The sequence below is a fragment of the Rhinolophus ferrumequinum genome, chromosome 9 (assembly GCF_004115265.2).
Source record: "Rhinolophus ferrumequinum isolate MPI-CBG mRhiFer1 chromosome 9, mRhiFer1_v1.p, whole genome shotgun sequence".
NCBI classification, from domain to species: Eukaryota; Metazoa; Chordata; class Mammalia; order Chiroptera; family Rhinolophidae; genus Rhinolophus; species Rhinolophus ferrumequinum.
In genome coordinates this window covers 36,280,854-36,299,651 of record NC_046292.1, presented here as the reverse complement: position 1 = coordinate 36,299,651, position 18,798 = coordinate 36,280,854, and the positions used below count along the sequence as shown (strand labels likewise).

Sequence of the window (18,798 nt, the reverse complement as noted above, 5' to 3'; positions counted from 1 at the left end):
TGGAGGCAATAGGAATGGGGGGGGGTAAGTTTTGAGAATAACTATTCCCTTTCAAGGTAACTGTCTCAGTATGAACAGTTTTCAGTCAAGAGGAGATTAACCTTCTCAGTCATGAGAGGATTTGCTGTTGGTGCTACACAAGAGGCTCAAAGAGACTCCAGGGTTCAAGATTCTAACTTTCATCTGAGTCCACTAGGTATCCCCATTCCTCATCTTAGAGTCCTACTCCTTCCAAAACAGTGCCTAAACTTTTACAAAAGAGACTTAGAAAGTTGTATGTTCAACTTTCACTATAATTATGCAAGCTGCAAAGTTAAATTTTGGGTCTAATTCTCAGCAGGATCATGCCTGTGGTTGCAAGAAATAAACTTTTTAAAGGACCACTTCAAGAACTCTGTAGCTTCCTTATCATGACTTGAACTGAACGTTAAAAACCCTAAATAGCCATTTTCTTCTGTAAGCTCTCCCTTAGAGTCAGAAGCAGCCAGTCCATAGGCCTTATTGTCATTGGTCAATGGTCAAGTCAAACTGTCATTTGGTCCCCTCAGGCACTTGTTTCAGTAGGTGTGTAATCATGATTAACTACAAATGATAATTTAATTAACCATGCCAATTATGACTTGGATCAGTAGTATTCCATTTTCCATTGGCAGGGTGCTCAGCAGTGCATAAAAGGTTAAGGACGCAACATAGCCAATTCCTGAATCCTATGTTTCCTGGTACTCCTCCAGTATCAAGGAAATGAAAGCACACTAGGATATTTCAACAGAAACAATTTAATGAAGCATTGGTTAAACAGGTGTGGAAGACTAAGAGAGCCAAAAAATAAAACTGAAGTAACCTAGATATAATAATTGCTTCAGGAAGTTACTGCTCTTAGGTCTAGGAGAAAAGGGATTAACAGAATTTTAAAGCTCAGAGGGGCCCCGTGGAGCTGAAGATCAGACCTTTGTAGAGTGCATACAGTCCAGCTATCACTGGGATCTCTGAGGGGATGTCAAGAAGCTGTTGTTATAAGAATGCTGCGGGGGAGGGGAAGGAGGAAGAAGCAGGAGACTGAAAACTAGAGGGTGATGCTGAAAGAAATGCATACAGACAGGAAGAAGGAAGTTGTTCCTCTCCTCTTGCTAATTACTTTATCTGGTACCCCCTATTGGCAGAATCTATCAGGAGACAGTATGCCAAAGGGAGATAAATAACTTGGCAGAATTCTAGCCCCAGCATTACATGAATAGATCATAGAATATGAATTTGGAGTTAAGAAAACAGTAGTAAGTCAGTGACCAGCTTACTAACTTTAGCCATTTTTCTTGGGTTCTGAGAAGTGACAAAATTCAGAGATGTGAAGTATCACTGCACAGATTCTATTCATAGATACTTAGGAGCCCATTTTGGATTCCAACAGTGATATTCTTTCCTGCTTTGGACATTTTCTCTTACCATGTCTTCCTTCCAAGATTGCTTTCTTTGAATCTAACAGCTGGGAGAAGAGGTAGGTTTTTGTCTGTGGATCAGTGATATTAGAGTACCTGAACTCTAGTGAGATCTAAGCTAGTCACTTTCAGAGTTTTTTTTACTGTGCCCTGCAATGACAAATACTTGGAATCCAAAACACACGTATACAAATATGTACCAGAATCAAAAGTTTTATGAACAGTAGTTGGTCCTAACTATTAAGTTACACAGACTGATAATTTCTATTCTATTCTGTCCGTTCCATTCTATTCTATTCTTTAAGAGACTGATCACAATTCAAAACAGAAGTGTGAAGTAAATGTAAATATTTTTCCTGCTTAATTTTATGAACATTGCTTAGCTTGGCATGTTTTGGGCCATTCTTGCTGTTATTCCTATCTGGTTCCTAGTTCATTAATTTTCCTTAAATTCAGGGTTAGAAGAAAGATGTTTTACAACCGAGCTGTAGTTCTGGTGGTGGTGGAAGATATACCTAGTGATGTTTCAGTGGAAGCATTCATTATGTTCCTTCCGTTCCTCCTCCTCCCAGTGAGGGAAAAAAGTGACAATATATATGATAAATTAAGTCAGAAAAAAAACAATTCTTTATCTTTTATTCCTCAAGTCATTAGTACCTTCTACATAGTATAAAATCTTAAGTTCGGGGAAAAGGCTACAGCCATTAAAACCACAAATGTCAGCTTTGCCCTTGTGGAACTTACATTCTAGTAGGGACTTAAATTATGCAACTAAATATATCGTTATTGATAGTGGTGAGGAATTTGAACTAGTCTGAGGTAGTAAAACATGCTCTGATTTGAAAAACATTTAGTGTGAGATGTGAAGGATAAATATTATTAGCTAGAAAAAACTTGGAATTTGGGGATGGGTTGGGAAGGAAAGAATAGTGTTAGAAGGAGTAGTCTGTGGTCCCCCATGAAACAGAAAGATCAAGGTGAGAAAGAAGAAAGTTGTAGCTATCAGTGTAGCGCGATGGAGATAGCACAGCAAAAGATGAGAATGGGAAGGTACGTAGGATTCAGATCATACAGGGCCTTGTATGTCCCTTTATGTGAAGAGCAGAGGGGAAGGTTGAAGAAAATGATATGAAGATATTTCTGTCTTTAATTTCACTCTAGTGGTGATGTGGAATGAAATGCAAAGGAGATTAGTTAGGAGGCTTCTGCATTAGTCCATGTAAGAGGTGATTGTGGCTTAGACTAGGGTGGCAGCTTCAGAAGGGAAAGGTGGGTGACTTATCTAAAAGACATTTAGGAGTTAAAATTGAAAGGATTGATTAGATATGGGAATTGAGAGAGAAAAAGGGGTCAAAGATAATGCCAGAGGTTTCTGTCTTGGGAGCCAATAGGAATAATGGGGGAGGATCAGGCTTGGGGAAACTTTGGATATACTGAGTATGAGGTCTTATTAGGTACCAGGCATTGTGCTAAGCTTTTCATAAATATAATTTCCCATTTTACAAATAAGACAGCTACCGTGTTTCCCTGAAAATACGACCTAGCCAGACAGTCAGCCCTAATGCGTCTTTTGGAGCAAAAATTAATATGAGATCCGGTTTTATTTTAATATAAATTAATATAAGACCCGGTCTTATATAATATAATATAAGATTATATATAATATAATATAAGATTTAATATAATATAATATAAGACCGGGTATAATATAATACCGGGTCTTATATTAATTTTTGCTCCAAAGACTCATTAGAGCTGACGGTCCGGCTAGGTCTTATTTTTGGGGAAACACGGTATTAAGTGGGCAGAGCCAGGATTTCATGTTTATTTTTTTAAGAAGGGAAATATTTGAACATGTTTTAAATGTTACTGAGAAGAATTCAGAAGAGAAGGAGATGTTGAAGATGCTGGAAAAGGAGGGGATAATCCCATAATATAAAGCTAATGAGAAGATGGTTTTAGATTTTGCATAGATAGAAAGATGTCTTCGCTCTTTTATAAGAATAGAGAAAGAGAGTGCATATGTGGGTTAGTTTGTGGATTTGATGTCAAAAAGGTAAGGGAATTTTATCTTGATGGCATATGGTTTCTCTGCAAAGTAGAAAAAAATATCTTTTAAGATTGAGGCATGAGAGGGAGAATGGAGGTTTAAGGATGGTAAAGTTTTCAAAATAGTTTTTGTGGAAAATAGAGTTAATGATTGAAGTAATGATTCATATTTGAGAATGAGTGAAGAAGACACTGTTGTTAATTCACAGAGTTTAAAGTGATGTTCTACCAACATCATAACTACATAAGGCAAAAAACTAATTAAATGCTCAATGATATGTCTGACATCGCTAATAGACATAGAGAAGCAAGGATGGGACTGAGAGTAATGTGGCCTTCAGTCACTGGGAAAGATTTCGTGGAGAAAGTAGAACTTCTGTTAGGCCTTGATGCACAAGTAGGTAAATTTTTGATAGCAAGAACAACAGAAACCAAGTATGGAGCAGGTCCTTAGTGGTAACCGGTAGTGATTTCGTTGATGATAACCTTTCTTTTATGTCAATATTTCAGTGACTATGGAGGTGAGACTATACCAGGACCTGCATTTGATCCAGCAAGTCACCCAGCTCCAGCTCCAACTCCTGCTCCCTCTTCCTCTTCAGCATTTCGGCCTGTAATGCCATCTAGGCATATTGTTGAAAGGCAGCCTCGGATGCTGGATTTCAGGGTGGAGTACAGAGACAGAAATGTTGATGTGGTACTTGAAGACAGCTGTACTGTTGGTAAGGTTTTTTTCCTACCATAAAACCTTCACAAATAAACAATTTATTAGGTAAACATTCGACTTACATTTTTTTCTTTGATTGCCTACAAGAAGGGAAAAAAAGCAAATTGAAAGTATTTTCCCATATAGATTATTGTGCTTTATTTTTAAATACTGTGCTGAGACTGAGGTAAGTTTGAGAATAATTTTGTGTTTTCTCCTACATATATGGAATGGTATATGATGCTGTTTTAGGATAGGTGCTAATCAAACATCTTAGGAACTTAAAAAATTCCATAATTAAGTACATTGCGTATTGGACTATAGCTGAAGCTCACTCCCTTTTCATACTAGGGTTAATGAGAGATCAGAAATAAGACATGTTTCTATCACTCCTTCTCCCTGCCAGCTGGATCAGTGCTTCAGTACTGTCCTTTCAAAGGAAACTCAGAAGTGTATGTCTGCTATTTTTAGACAGACTACCAGATTTCTGTAGAGAAGCTATATTGAACTCATACTTGGTTCAGATTATTTGATCCATGTTAATTGTAGAACCAGAAATTGTATTAATTTCTGTTTTAATGTAGTTTTGCCTGAAATCTAAATTCCAGATATTTCTGAAATTTTACTTCTGTTCCTTTTTGGGGAGATTCCTTTCTAATTTTATTAATTGAGGTACATTACAGACAAAAGTAAGGCTGTTAAAAGAGTGATCATCCCCAACAATCAGATTATTCCCTTATTTAAAACCATTTAGAAAATTTCCATTATTTTTAGGATAAAATTCAAATCTCTTAACATGGCTGTTCAGTCCCTGCTTGATCAAGTTCCTGCTAGATTTCTAGTTTTCATGTATTACTCTCCTCATTGCTCACCATGCCTAAGTTGTAATGGACTTCTTTCAGTTCCTTGAATAGGTTATTAGCTCACTCAGGGCCTATGTACTTGTTCCTCCTCCTGCCTGGAGTTCTTTCCTAGTCCAGCCATTTCTCCCTGTGCCTGTTCCTATGCCCCCAAATATTCTCCTTACATTCTCTTTTAAAAATTGTGGTTAAAAAAAACACATAATATGATATATAACCTCCTAGCATTTTTAAGTGTACAGTGTAGTTTTGTTAACCATGTGCACATTATTGTACAGCAGCTCTCTAGAACTTTTCATGTTGCATAACTGAAACTTTGTATCCATTGAACAGCAAATTTCTCTTTTCCCCTCCCACAATCCCCTGGCAACCATCTCTCTACTTTCTGCTTCTGTAAGTTTGACTACTTTAAATCCCTCATATAAAACTCGTACAATATTTGTCCTTCTGTGTCTGGTTTATTTCACTAAGTATATCCTCAAGGTTCATTCACATTGTAGCATATAGGATTTCCTCCATATTTAAAGGCTGAATAATATCCGATTGTCTGTATATGTCAAATTTCTTTATCCATTCATCTGTTGATGGACAATTAGGTTCTTTCTACCTCTTGGCTATTGTGAATAATGCTGTGGTGAACAGGGAATTGTTAATCTCTTTCTAGGCCCTGTTTTCCATTCTTTTGGATTAATACCCAGAAATATTTTAGTTCTATTTTTAATTTTTTGAGGAATTTCCTTATTCTTTTTCCATAGTGGCTATATATTTTATATTCCCATCCGTAGTGCACAAGGGCTCCAACTTCTCCACATCCTTGCAAACATTTGTTATTTTCTGCTTTTTATTTTTTTTGTTTTGTGTTATTTTTTAAATATAATGGTCTTCTTAACAGGTATGAGGTGATATCTCAATGTGGTTTTGGTTTGCATCTCTATACTGATTAATGATGTTGAGCATCTTTTCATATACCTGTTTGTTATTTGTATGTCTTCTTTGGAGAAATGTCTAATTGAGTCCTTTGCTCATTTTTAAATGGGATTACTTGCTTTTTTACTATTGAATTGTAGGATTTCTTTATGTATTTTGTATATTAACCCCTTATCAGACACATGGTTTGCAAATATGTTTTCCCATTCTGTAGGTTGCCTTTTCACTCTGTTATTTCCTTTGTTGCACAGAAGATTTTTAGTTTAATGTAATGCCACTTTTCTATTTTTACTTTTGTTTATGCTTCTGGTGTCATATCCAAGAAATCATTGCCAAGGCCAATGCTATGGATCTTTTTGTTTTCTTCTAGGAGTTTTATAGTTTCAGATACTACAGTTAAGTCTTTAATCCATTTTGAGTTAATTTTTGTGTATGGTGTAAGGTAAAGGTCCAATTTCATTCTTTTGCATGTGGATATCCAGTTTTGCCCACACAATTTGTTATAAGACTGTCCTTTCCCCATGGTGTAGACTTGGCATTCTTGTCAAAGATCATTTGACTTATATGTGTGGGTTTATTTCTGGGCTCTCTATTCTGTTCCATTGGTCTATATGTCTGTCTTTATGCCAATACCATGCTGTTTTGATTATTTTGTAAAAAGTTTTGAAGTCAGGAATGTGAGGTCACCAGTTTCATTCTTCTTTCTCAAGATAGTTTTGGCTATTCAGGGTCCTTTGTGGTGCCATATGAATTTTAGCATTGCTTTTTCTGTTTCTGCCAAAAAAATAAAATGAAATGCCATTGGGATTTTGTTAAGGATCACATTGAATCTATAGGTTATTTTGGGTAGTATGGACATAGTAACAATATTAAATATTTCGATCAATGAACATGTAATATCTTTCCATTATGTGTTGTTTAATTTCTTTTAGCAGTGTTTTGTTTTTCATTGTTCAAGTCTTTTGTTTCCTTGTTTAAATTTATTTCTATGTATTTTATTGTTTTTGATGCTATTATAAGTGGAATTGTTTTTTTAATTTCCTTTTTGGATTATTTCTTGTTTGTGTATAGAACTGTAACTAATTTTTATTTATTTATTTATTTATTTATTTATTTATTTATTTATTTATCTATCCTGCAACTTGGCTGAATTCGTTTTTTAGTTCTAACATGGGTTTGTTTTTGTTGTTGTTTGTTTTGTGGAATCTTTACAGTTGTCTACCTATAAAATCATATTATCTGCAAACAGAGATAATTTTACTTTTCATTTTCTTTCTGATTTGGATGCCTTTTGTTTCTTTGTGTTGCCAAATTTCTCTGGTTAGGACTTCCAATACTATGTTGAATAGAAGTTCTGAGAGTTGTCATTCTAGCATTGTTCATGCTCTGTAGAGGAAACGTTTTTTAGTTTTTACCTTTGAGTATGATGTTAAATGTGCTCTTTTCATATGTAGCCTGTATTTCTGGAGGCAATTTTCTTCTGTTCCTCTTTGTTGTTTTTATCATGAAATAATGTTGAATTTGTCACAAGCTTTTTCTGCATCTATTGAGATAATTATGTGATGTTCTTCCCCACATTCTGTTAATATGATGTATCATGTTGATTGATATTTACATGGTGAACCATTCCTGCATCCCATGGATAAATTCCATCTGGTCATGGTGTATATGATCCTTCTAATGTGCTATTGAATTTGTTTTTCTAACACGTTGTTGAGGATTTTTGTGCCTATATTCATCAGAGATATTGGTCTGTAGTTATTTTGTTGTTGTTCTTACTGTTCTTGTAGTTTCCTTCTCTGGCTTTGACAGGGTAGTGTCGGCCTCATAAAGTGAGTTTGGAAGTGTTTCTTTCTCGTCAGTCTTTGGGAAGAGTTTGAGAAAGATTAACATTAATTTTTCTTTAAATGTTTGGTAGAATTCTCCTGCGAAGCAATCTGATGCTTGACTTTTCTTTGGTATGTTTTTGATTAGTGATTCAAAGCCCTTACTAGTTATAGATCTGTTCAAATTTTCTGTTTCTTCATGTTTCAGTCATGGTAGGTTATATGTTTCTAGGAATTTCTTCTAGATTATTTTATTGTTGGCATATAATTGTTTCTTATAGTCTCTATAATCCTTTTTATTTCTGTGGCATCATTTGTAATGACTCCTTTTTCATTTCTGATTTTATGTGAGTCTTTGTTTAGAAAAAAAATTTGTCAATTTTGGTGACGTTTTCAAACATCAACTCTTTAGTTTTGTTGATTATTTTCCTATGGGCTTTTTATTCTCTTTTTATTTATTTCTGCTTTAGTCTTTATTTTCTCCCTTTTGCTAATTTGGGCTTAGTTTGTTCCTCTTTTTCTAGTTACTTGAGGTATAAAGTTAAGTTGTTTATTTGAGATCTTTCTCCTTTTTTAATTTAGGCATTTATTGCTATAAACTTTTCTCTTAGTACTTAACTGCTTTTCTTCCATCCCATTAGTTTTGATGTGTTGTCTTTTTGTTTTTATTTGTCTCAAGATATTTTCTAATTTCTCTTTTGATTTATTCTTTGACCAGTTGGTTGTTCAAGTTGTTTAATTTTCACATATTTGAATTTTCCACAATACATTACATGTTAGGTCACAAATAAGTCTTAACACGTTTAAGAAGATTAAAATCATGCCAAGTGTGTTTTCTAACCATAATATAATGAAAGTAAAAATTGATAGTATTTTCCTTCTGCCCCTTCTTAAATTTATTAAGACTTGTTTGTAACCTAACATGTTATCTATCCTGGAGACTGTTCCATGTGTACTTGAGAAGATTGTGTATTCTGCTGCTGTTGAGTGTACTGTTTTGTGTATGTCTGTTAGGTCTGTTTTGTCAACAATGTTGTTCAAGTCCTCTGTTTCCTTATTGATCTTCTGTGTGAAAGTTTAATTCATTATTGAAATCCCCTACTATTTTGTAATAGTGTGGTGTAGTCCTCCCCTCAGTTTTATTGTTTGCTTCCTGTATTGGGTGCTTTGATGTTGGGTGCATATGTGTTTGTAATTGTTACATATTTCTGATGAATTGACTCTTTTACGGTTATATGTCCTTCTTTCTTTCTCGTGACACTTTTTGATTTATAGTCTGTTTGGTCTGATATAAATTTGGCCGCACAGCTCTCTTTTGTTACCATTTGCATACAATATCTTTTTCTGTCCTTTCATTTTCAGCCTGTGTGTCCATGAATCTAAAGTGAGTCTCTTGTATACAGCATATAGTTGGATCTTGCTTTTTTAATTCATTTAGCCAGTTTCTGTTTTTTTGATTGGGGAGTTTTACCTATTTACATTTAAAGTAATTACTGATAGGGAAGGACTTAGTATTGCCATTTTATTTTTTCTGTCTTACAGCTTTTTGTCCCTCTTTCCTCTCTTGCTGTCTTCCTTTGTATTTGTTGATTTTTTTGGTAGTGTATTTTAATTCTTTTCTCATTTTCGTTTGTGTATCTTCTATGGATATTTTCTTTGTAGTTACCATGGGCTTACATAAGACATTAGTTATAGTAATTTATTTTAACCTGATATTTTCAATCATACACAAAACCTCTAGTATTTTACTCCCCTCCTTTTCATTATTGATGTCATTATTTTTGTATTATGCGTCCATTAACATATTTTATAGCTATACTTATTTTTTATACATTTGTCTTTTAACTTCTTTACCAGATTCAGTGATCTAAACACCATGGTTACAGTATTCTATATTTGCCTACAGTACTCTGTAGTTGTCTATATGTTTATCTTTACCAGTAAACTTCATACTCCTGTGTTGCTATGTAGTGACTTTTTGTTGCAACTTGAAGTACTTATAAGAATATCTTAGAAGGCATGTCTAGTGCTGATGAATTCTCTCAACTTTTGTTTACCTAGGAAAAATCTTTATTTCTCCCTGATGTTCAAAGGACAGCTTTGCTGGACATAGTATTCTTGTTTGGAAATTTTTTTTTCTTTCAGCACTTTGGATATATCATTCTACTCCTTTTGGACTACGAGGTTTCAGCTGAGACATCTGCTGATAGTCTTGTGGGGGCTCTGTACATTACAAGCTTTTCTATTGCTGCTTTCAAATTTCTCTTTGTCCTTTAACGTGACAATTTGATTTTAAGGTGTTTTGGTGTGGACCTCTTAGGATGCCTCCCTTTTGAAATCTTATGTGTTTTATGAAACTGCATTTTTATTTCCTTTCCCAGATTTGGGAAGTGTTCGTCCATTATTTCGTCAAATAAACTTTCTGCCTGTTTATTTCTCTTCTCTGTGAGTACCATAATGCATATATTGGTCCTTTAATGGTCCTATAAGTCCTTTAGGCTTTCTTCACTTTTTTTCATACTTTTTTTGTCCTCTGAATGGATAATTTCAAATGACATATCTTCAAGTCCAGAAATTCTGTCTTCTGATTGATGAGCACTGTTCTTGAGCCCCTTTAGTGAAATTTTCAATTAAATTATTATATTCTTCAGCTCTAAAATTTCTGTTTGGTTCTTTTTTATAGTTTCTGTCTGTTTGTGGATATGTAAAATGAATTTTGTATTTTCAAAATCACCAAAACCCATCTACTGATATTTGAAATATAATTTTATTTATCTTGACACTATTATTTAGTCAGAGTTGACCATGTTTATTGCTCATATGGATTTTCAGTAATTATTGCCAAGGCATCCTTGGTGTGTTAGTATGGGACCCCGTAAGTGGGATGTAATTAGGCCTTTACTTTCTTAGCTTAATGATGAATGTTTGTTATAGGGCAAAGAACTCTGCCATATCACACTTTTTATTTTAAATCTTAAAATTGTCTCAGATTTTTATCTGTTTTAAGAAAACTGGAATATAGTCCAATATTAAAGTTTAACTGCTATTGTGTAGCATGTGGCTGAGCAGTTTAACAGTGTCTCATTTCAAAGTGACCTAGTTCTTTTTGTTGATGAAATATTTGATATATGGTGGAAGTTCATTGATACTTTGACTACTTGAACTGCTTTTTCATTGGGTCCCTCAGTTGGAGTGAAATCTCCTGCTTGTTTCAAGGGCAGTGATCAGAAACACTGGCATCTCTGGTTTATATATGTTAATGTTTTACTTTAATTCTATCTTAATTTGGAGATTATGATTATGGAATTATTTTAAAGTTTCGTTATGGTAACGTGATAGAATTTTTAGGGATCACATTTTGAAAAATATTGGCTTTGTAATTCCCTGTAAAAGCCCAAGTGTGGTAGAGTAGAAGCAGTCAAGTCATCATGCTGTGAAAACAAATACAACACTTACAAATATATAGTAAATAAATTGATTCAAAATGAATTGTAAACCAGATACTGTTATTGTACAAAATGCATCTTCTGCCTCTCCTGTTTCAAGTTTTTTATTTGTTCTGGATTATAGTTATTCTCCTACTATGAATCACATGCCAGTTAGAGAATCATGTCATGCACCTTCTCTGTTGATTTGTTGACACGTATCACTGTGGGAGGTATACACAGGGATATATGGGACTTCATGGAAATACTTCTTCTTTCACTTCTTTCACTGTATTTGATCTGCTAGTTTTATCATATCACTTGAATCCATCCATTTTTTTGAACCCCGTTGTTACAGTTCAGGAATTAATTTCTTTCATGAATTATTAAAATACATCCTCTATCTAATCTCCATTCTTTTCAGTTTTTTTCTTCCTTTCGTCTGAATTTTACATAATTGTCCTATAGTAGCATAAATGTCTTCATATATCGTTCAGTGATTCTGTTTCCTATTTTCTGTTTGATTTGACCTTTCTTAAGTTTTCTAGAAAACTCATAGTCATCTTTGAATACCCATGTAAATATCTCCCCTTTATGAACTCTTTCCTGACCTCCATGGACATATTTAAGTTGATTGATCTGCTATGATCTCATAAAATGTCATACAGACTTTTAAACCAGATTTTTAAAACATCTTATTCTTTCTTCGTGTTTCAGGTTTCTCTTGCGAATGTTAACTTCTCAAACACAGAGATCAGGTCTTATTCTTCTCTAAATTATCTATCTAAGAACAATATTTGACACAGAATAGTACCTGTTGAGAAAATAAATGGCTCAAAAATGAGCATATGTATATTCGTTTATCTCCCATAGGAAAAATTTAAAATACACACCTTAAAGTTTATGTGACCTACAATATAATTGTTAAATAGTTTGTAGATATGGATTATCTTACTATCATTAAGGAACTGGATAAATACTATTTTTTATGTATATGTATAGATACTAAAATGCAAAGAGATGCTAAATAAGATAATGCAGTTTTCCGTGTTATTACCGGGACTCAACAAAGTATAAAAAGCAAGCGTAAAGGCAGTCAAGAACTTTATATTAGAGTGACACCTAGTGGTAATTGTATTGGTCTGTTAATGTTTTTAGTGTTCTATTTATTACTAGTTTCATTTTATTACAGAATCCTTCTGGGTTATCTTACCTTGAATAAATTTAAAAAAATTAAAGCATTGGTTCTTCTATAAAATTACTATCTGCTCTGAAGTAATGTGATCTGGAGGGTAGGAATTATTGTATTATTACATCTGTAAGATCTAGCAATGGATTTAACCTAACATACAGGTATGGCCAATAAAGTTTGTTGAATCAGTGCTGTTAGCAAACTCACTTTTGTTGGGCCTGTTCACCATAGCCTTAATTTCGTGAATGTAACAGAAACATAGGTCTGTTATCAGTTGAACCCTTTGCCTTTTTTTTTCCTGTTTTTAATCTAACTTCTGAAACCTACTTTTATTATATTGGATCCCATTTTAGTTTAAAACAATCAGATTGAGTATGGGAAGAGTTAAGACATTTAGCAAGTACATTTTGATCCTGAAAAAGTAGTTCAGGATATTTCAAACAAGTTTTTGTCTTGAATCTATAAACTTAATTTGTGGCCTTGACTCTGCCACTGAAATTATGTAATTTTTGGCACATGCCTTAACCCCTCTGTGACTTAGCAACCCTTTATCAATAGTAAGTACTATATAAGTTGTTTTGTTGTTGTTGTTGTTGTTAGTGCATGTGAAAAGGAAAGAGTAGTGAACTTATTTGCCTTTTTCTGATATTGGGAGAATGAAATGACAAAAGGACTGATTATAGCTCGTACTTTTGGGGAAGAAAGCAAATGTTGTGCCTTGTTCTTTGGTCCATTTGCAAACTGATGTTTGTTGCCTCCATGCCAACAATTATGTACTTCCCGAATTATACATAAAATCATTTTAAAGTCTAAGCAGCATCTCAAACTGTGGTCTTAATGTGCATAATTTACTTTTATTTGTACATTGGGAATGTTTCTTTAATCTAGTTTCACATTTTAAAATATTGTACTTCCAGTAAATTTTTTAAAAAAATAGAGCAGCTTATAAAGAACAAATTGAATATCTTCTTTTTCTCATTAACTCTGTGTTAGTATCAGTTTTTTATATAGTTTAAGATTGCCATTTTATGGAAAGCCTTTAAACTCCACTTTATATTTTGTGAAATTTATTGAAAATTATTTTTCTCTCAACTGCTTTTATCTCTCATGTCACTTTTGTTGTCTTATCTTCAAAGCAAGGCAGTGAAGATCAGAAACCTCGACTTATGTTTTCTAACATCTTTATTTTCTGTTGTTCATCTTTCAGTCTCTTCTTTCTCTGGTACTTGCCTATAATGTTTGATACTTCCTTTGAAAGAGTCTAAAATAACGTTCCTTTTTTGAAAGAATAAACATACATGGTAATGGCTATAATGGTAAATGACTCCTTACTTTCCACGGTCTCAAATTTAGCAATCACTACTGAGAATTAGGAAGTAAATTCCAAAGACTTTTGTCAAATTAGAATAGGTCATTTTATTATAGATGTTTCTTGTTACTTTGGGCTTAAAATTATGCTAAGTTCTTAGGTTATATGTAAATAAAGCAGTCCTTATTTTAGAGGATTCCATGGTCTATATCCAGATAGGAGCGGGGAAGAAGACATGGAAATAAAGAGTATTTATCCATTCTTATACTCCATTCATTCATTCATTCATTTATTCTCACACACATACTTATACACACTACCTACTGTACACCAGCCACCTTGCTCACTATACTTCCTATACAACCCTTGCAACAACTGTGAGACAGATGTTATTATCCCTGTTTCAAAGATGAATAAACTGAGGCCAGAGAATTCCTGAACCATTCAGTCTTAAACTGAATCTAGAATTCATGATCTTTCCAATAAAATAATTTCTATCATGAAAGTATAGACAAAGTGCTATGAGGATATTGAAAAGGAAGCAATTAATTCAATTTTAGCTGGTGTTTTGGGAGTGTGGAAAGGGAATATATAAGGTTGTGGGGATGGTCAGGAAAGATTTCAGAGAGGGACCAGTCTATGAAATATGAGTCAAATGTGTCATGTGGATAAAATGGGGGGAAAGTTTAGGCAAGAAAAGCACAGAGACAGGAAGGAGAATGGTGTTCCTGGAGGAATAATGAGGAATGTGCAGTCTTGAGCATAAAGTTGGGGTTGTGGTCTTCAGTTAGTTGAAAGTTTACCTAAATAGAATCTCTTTTTCCACCAGTGACAGATTCATGCTATACCCTCTCTCCCATGATCCTGCCTTAGTCCTTGCCTCTGTCCTTTTATACTCAATGACTTATTTTCACATTACCTTGAGACAGCCAGAACCTGTATTCCCATTTTATAGATGTGAGAAATAACAAAAGAGAGTAAGTGGCATATTGGTTAATGGAGATTAATAGGTTTGGAGGGCATCTATAATAATATTTAGTCTAACTGGCCACAAATTAAGCAGTCTTTTCCACATTTTTGTCTTAGAGTCATCTAGTGGGTGCTTAAATACTTTTAGCAATGGGATGCTCTTTTTTTTTAAAGCATTGATTCCATTGTCCATCAACTCTGACTATAATTTTATAAATAAAAACATTTTATACACTAACCACGTGCAAAAAAATGAGGTATCAGTTGTATGTTAGTATATCCTTATTTGTGAGTTGCCACCTGTAAGCTCTATTCCTTTGACCTCACTGTTTTCAGAGACAGACTACGTAGGTAAATATATTTTCCTCTTGACAGTTCTTCAGATATTAAAAGACAGTACTTTTTCTCCCATTTCCTCAGAGAAAAGAAATATCTTTAGTTCATTCAACCATTACAGAATTGTGTTGAATTTAAAATGCACATATATATATATATATATATATGGATACAATGTACAGCATGGTGACTATAGTTAACAATAGTGTATTGTACCTTAGAAATTTGCTAAGAAAGTACGTCTTAAAAGTTCTCATCACAAGAAAAAATTGTAACTATGTGAGATGATTGATGTTAACTAAACTTACTGTGGTAATCAGTTCACAACATACACATATATCAAATCATTATGTTGTATACCTTGGACTAATACAATGTTGTATATCAGTTATATCTCAAAACTGTCAAAATTGCATACTGCAGATGCTAGTTGTTACAGTTATTTTTTCTGATGTATCACTTTCGGATGTTTTTCCACTTTAGAACCATGATTCATTTTAGGATGTCAGTGCTGCATATAAAGTGTGATACTCATTGCCCACCTTGGGTTGAGAAAACACGGTTGGTCTGTCCTCTTCCTTGATTGAAGCAAGTCATTTCTATTAGTGCAACCTAAATTAGCTTTTGGAATTCCCTTTCCATGATGTTGCAGAGTCTCAAAGGGAGATAGTGATTGGAGTTACTTCTCTATACTTTATATATCTTTGTATAGCAATTGTTTCATGGTTTCTTAACAAATCTATCCTGTGAGACTGTTAGTTCTTCAAAGATGGACATAATTTCTTCTTTATATTGTGCTTGTTCCTTGGCAATAGTAGGTATTAAGTATTAGTTAAATATTTGAATGCATTTATTGAGTAATGGGATAAGCACTGGTCTAATACTAAAACTTTTAGAGTTAAAAAGTATCTTCTTCCTTTTTTTTTTTTTTCTTTTAGTTTGCAGTGTTTTCTTGCTGAGTGCTTCCTTTCTTACAGGCCAATTCTTGTATAGCTTGTATTTCTGATTAGTCAGACCATTCTTCTCTTGCTTTCTAAGGCCAGTTTGTTTGCCATTGCAGTGGGCCGAAGTCTGGAGAAGAGAAAACAATAGGAAGATGCACTTAATGTATGGCATGGCTAGCTATTACCTCTTCTGTCAACCTAGCAATCTCTTGTAAAAACTTAGTGCATCTTGGTATTTTTGGATTGTTGTACCTATGAGGTGATCTTCTCTTTACTGCTCTCATTATCCCCTCTTCTTTTAGTCATTTATATCATTATAGACTGTTAGAGTGTCCCACAAACAGATTTGGTTTGGAAACTCCTTTATAAGCTTGGAAAATGGATTTTAGTTTGGAGAGAACCAAGGAGACCTAGCCACTCTTCATTTAATTCTCACTCCAAAGATATAAATATTATAGGTTAATTCAAGGGTATGTAATAACCCAGAAAAAATTAGAACAAATTACTTAGCCCTCATTTCCTGACTTGGTCATAACAATAACTCAGACCCTGATATAGACTGACATCACTGTAAGTTTCGCCAATGTAGAAACCTTGACATTTTTGTTTGGCTATTCTTTTGTTTTCTCTAGTCAGGTTAGATCCTTTTCTCCTTTACTATTCTGTTGTGGAAATACCACCCCTCAATAAGATAGCCTCCTAATTAGTTTCCCTACCCCTAGTCTTGTTCCATTCTTGCTGATTCTTCATAGTGCTTCTTGCTCTCCTTGCATTTGTTTACACATTTGTTTATTCACTCAATAAGTATTTTCTACATTGACCCAATCATAGATGTAGAATGGAGAAGAAAACAGGCGTGGTATTTGTCTTCATAGAACTTACAGTCTAGTAAGGGATATAGACATAACCAATTTATAAATAAATTGCAACTTATGATAACTGATCTTTTAAGAATACAAATATAATCATATCACTCCTGTGATTATAAAAATTTCGTGTACCTTATCAATTGGCTAAAAAAGGAAAACCACATGATCATATTAATACATAAAGAAAAAGCATTTAACAAAATTCAATATCCATTTGGAAACACTCTCCAAAATTAGGAATGAAACGTAGATTCTTCAGCCTGATAAAGGGCATTTATAATAATCCAACACCTAGCATACGTAATGGTGAAATAGTGAATGGTTTCACCCAAAATTTGAGAACAAGGCAGGATGTTCATTCCTGCCACTTCTAGTCAGCATTCTACTAGAGGTCCTCAACAATGCAATATGGAAAAAAAAAAGAAAAAAAATACAGATTTAAAAAGAATTAAAACTGCCTTTATTCAAAAATGATATAATTATGGAGAAAACCCCAAAGAATTTACAAGAAGGCTACTATAATTAATAATTGAATTTAGCATGGTCAAAAGATACAAAGTCAACATACAAAAATCAATTATATTTCTATATAGTAGCAACAAACAACTGGAAACTAAAATTTAAAAAAAAATACCTTTTTACAATATCGTTTACAAAAAGACCTAGGGATAAATTTAGCAAAAAAATATGTAAAGCCTTACACTGAAGCTATAAAACATTGCTGAAAACAATTAAAAGTCTAAATAAATGGAGAGATATGTCCATGAATTGGAAGACTCAGTATTGTTAAAATGCCATTTTTCTTCACATTGCTTTATAGAATCAGTGCAATTCCAATAAGGATGTCAGCTTTAATAAAAGTTACTGACAAGTTGATTACAATATTTATATTAAAATGTAAATGGTAAAGAATGGTCAAAACAATTTTGAAAAAGAACAAACTTAGATGACTTCATCCACATAATTTTAAGGCAGTAATCATGCCAATATAGTATTGGCAAAAGAGACATATAGGTCATTGGAAAAGAATAGAGAATCTAGAAATAGATCCACCTATACCTGGTCAGTCAGTTTTTTACAACTTTCCAAGTTTATTCAATTCAGTGGGAATAAATATTCTTTTCAACAAACAGATCTGGCACAATTGGACATCCAAATGTCCTCCCCCCATGAAAAAAAGAAGAGGCTGGAGAACCTTACCCCTTAAACCTCTTATAAATATTAACCCTAAAGAAGAAGAATCTAGAAGAACCCCTGTACAATAATTAACACCAAATAATTAACAAGCCTAAATGTAAGAGCTAAAACTGTAAGATTTATGAAAGAAAATTTTTGAATTAGGCAGTTTTTCTTTATTTCAGTGAGGACACAAAAAGCACAAACCATAAAAGAAAAATTGAAATAGTGAACTTCTTCAAAATTATACACTCTGCTTTCTGAAAGGCATTCTTAAGAGGATGATTAAAAGATAAGCTGAAGACTGGGAGTAAGTATTTGAAAAGCACACATTTTATAAAAGGACTTGTATCCAGAATATCTAAAGAACTCTTAAAACTCAATCTTTTTTTTAAATTAAAATTTATTGGGGTGACAATGGTTAGTAAAATTACATAATTTTCAGGTGTACAATTCTGTAGTACATCATCTATATATCACATTGTGTGTTCACCACCCAGAGTCAGTTCTCCTTCCATCACCATATGTATTTAACCCCGTTTACCCTCTTCTACCACCCAAAACTCAAGAAGACAAGGCAAAGATTCTAAAAGACACTTCATCGAAGAAGACATGGGTAGAAAATAATCATATAAAAAGATGTTCAACACTATTAGTTATTAGGGAAGTACAAACTAAAATCATGATAAAATATATCTACACACCTGTTAGAGTGGCTAAAATTAAAAAGACTAAATACCAAGGGCTTGTATGGATGCAGAGCAACTGGAACTTTCA

At 33.6% G+C, this 18,798-nt stretch overlaps 1 protein-coding gene across 1 annotated transcript in view; it reads left to right on the top strand.

The window, feature by feature from the left end:
- The window catches only part of FAF1 (Fas associated factor 1), a 394,652-nt gene that overhangs the window by 111,063 nt on the left and 264,791 nt on the right, over positions 1-18,798 (top strand). Inside the window, exon 4 of the mRNA XM_033115190.1 lies at positions 3,993-4,204. Coding sequence (XP_032971081.1) covers positions 3,993-4,204 — 212 coding nt within the window. The remainder of the gene's footprint in view (positions 1-3,992; positions 4,205-18,798) is intronic.